We start from the raw sequence: 1,983 nt of genomic DNA on the forward strand, positions 1-1,983 counted from the left end.
AGTAGTAGTAGTAGTAGTAGCATCATTACCATGATCACCTCAGGCCTGCTATCTCAACTGCTTTGGAGATTATCAACTGAACATCAGATCCCGGATAGTTCTGAAAAAAATAATTACAACCATAATTATATTAATAATAACAATTATATTATTATTATTATTATCATTATCATTATTATTATTATTATTATTATTATTATTATTATTATTATTATTATTGTTACTTGGACTAATTTGACGTTTTGGGAGAAATCACCCAACAGAATTTCCTTCCTCTTCAGCCTGACACACGGAATAATAATAATAATAATAATAATAATAATAATAATAATAATAATAATAATAATAGTAATAATAATAATCACCATCATCATCACCACCATCATCATCACTATCACCATTACTATCATCACCACCATCATCGTCGTCGTCGTCACTATCATCATCATCACGAACATTATCATCATCATCAACAACATCATCAACATCGTCATCATCATCATCGCTAACGTCAGCATGGCACAGCAGATGAAGGTGAGGAAGTCGAATCTCTTCTCGTCTGAGAACAGCGAATCCCATATTCGAAGCGTGTCTGGAGGAATGAATGAACGAATGAGTGAATGAATGAATGAGTGAATGAATGAGTGAATGAATGAATGAATGAACGAATGAATGCAAACATACCTGGCAAAATGAATTCCTGAGTTAGAAGAATGGTGAACCATCTGTTTGTTTGTTTGTTTGAAAAGAAATCATCTGATTCATTGATTGAATAATTGGTTGATTGATTGAAGAATGAATGAATGAATGAATGGATGAATGAATGAATGACTGATTGGCAAGTGAAACAAATGAACCTAAACGCGAAGAACTGCGGTTTAATTTCTTGCTCATGCAACTTCTGCCAGACCTCCGGGTCGACTGATTTCAAGGTGTTCAGGAATCGTTCAAGTTTGAAAACTGGTGGCGGTTGTCAATCAATCAATCAATCAATCAATCAATCAATCAATCAATCAATCAATCAATCAATCAATCAATCAATCAATCAATCAATCAATCAATCAATCAATCAATCAATCAATCAATCAATCAATCAATCAATCAATCAATCAATCAGTCAACTAACTTATACCACAGGCCGAATCGTCGAGATGTTTGATGAAGTTATCCCTGATCTCGCTCATCAGATTGGTGAAACACCAGAATGTGTCTGCTTCACAATGAGCTGATTGGCGGGTTGGTTGGTTGGTTCATTCACTCCTTCATTCATTAATTCATTCATTCATTCACTCACTCATTCATCCATTCATTCATTCATTCCTTCATTCATTCCTTCCTTCATTCATTCATTCAGTCCCTCGGCCACTCAACCTTGATTAGCGGTATCATGGAATAGTACATAGTAGATTGGACCCATAATTTCATTCATACCCTAAGTAAGTGAGAGGATGGTAGAATGAATGAATGAATGAATGAATGAACAAACGAATGAATGAATGAATAAATGAATGAACAAACGAATGAATGAATGAATGAATGAATGGAAGAACAAACGAATGAATGAATGAAAGAATGAATGAACGAATGAATGAACGAAAGAAAAAAATGAATAAACTAATGATAGAACACTGAATGATAAATTAGAGACAACAGAATTTCGCGAAATGAAATTAACTCACGCAAATTAATCCACAAATGCAAATTAGAGTTAACTTATGCAAATTAGAATTAAAATATGCTAATTTATGCAGACCTGAACGTATCCCTGGCCCGGATTTAGCTTGGCGTAAACGAATAACAATCTTCTTATGACCTCCCAATGTGCTTCGTAGCCTTTTGATTGGTTGGTTGGTTGGATGGTTAGATGGTTGATTGATTGATTCATCCATTCAATCATCTATTCATTAATTAATTAATTAATTCATTCATTCATTCATTCATTCACTCATTCATCGACTCAGTTGCAACCTGGTGAAATATCAT

The 1,983-nt window shown here is 33.7% G+C and overlaps 1 protein-coding gene across 1 annotated transcript; it reads right to left on the reverse strand.

Annotated features, from left to right (window-relative positions):
- Window positions 1-34: 34 nt before the first annotated feature.
- Window positions 35-1,885, reverse strand: HELRODRAFT_92779 (hypothetical protein; the record flags this gene model as incomplete). Its single annotated transcript, XM_009028052.1, has 8 exons — window positions 35-100; window positions 225-282; window positions 511-592; window positions 685-725; window positions 858-960; window positions 1,127-1,225; window positions 1,372-1,432; window positions 1,754-1,885. The coding sequence occupies 8 exons, from the start codon at window positions 1,883-1,885 to the stop codon at window positions 35-37; spliced, it is 642 nt and encodes a 213-aa protein (XP_009026300.1).
- Window positions 1,886-1,983: the final 98 nt, after the last annotated feature.

Source organism: Helobdella robusta, assembly GCF_000326865.2.
Source record: "Helobdella robusta unplaced genomic scaffold HELROscaffold_528, whole genome shotgun sequence".
NCBI classification, from domain to species: Eukaryota; Metazoa; Annelida; class Clitellata; order Rhynchobdellida; family Glossiphoniidae; genus Helobdella; species Helobdella robusta.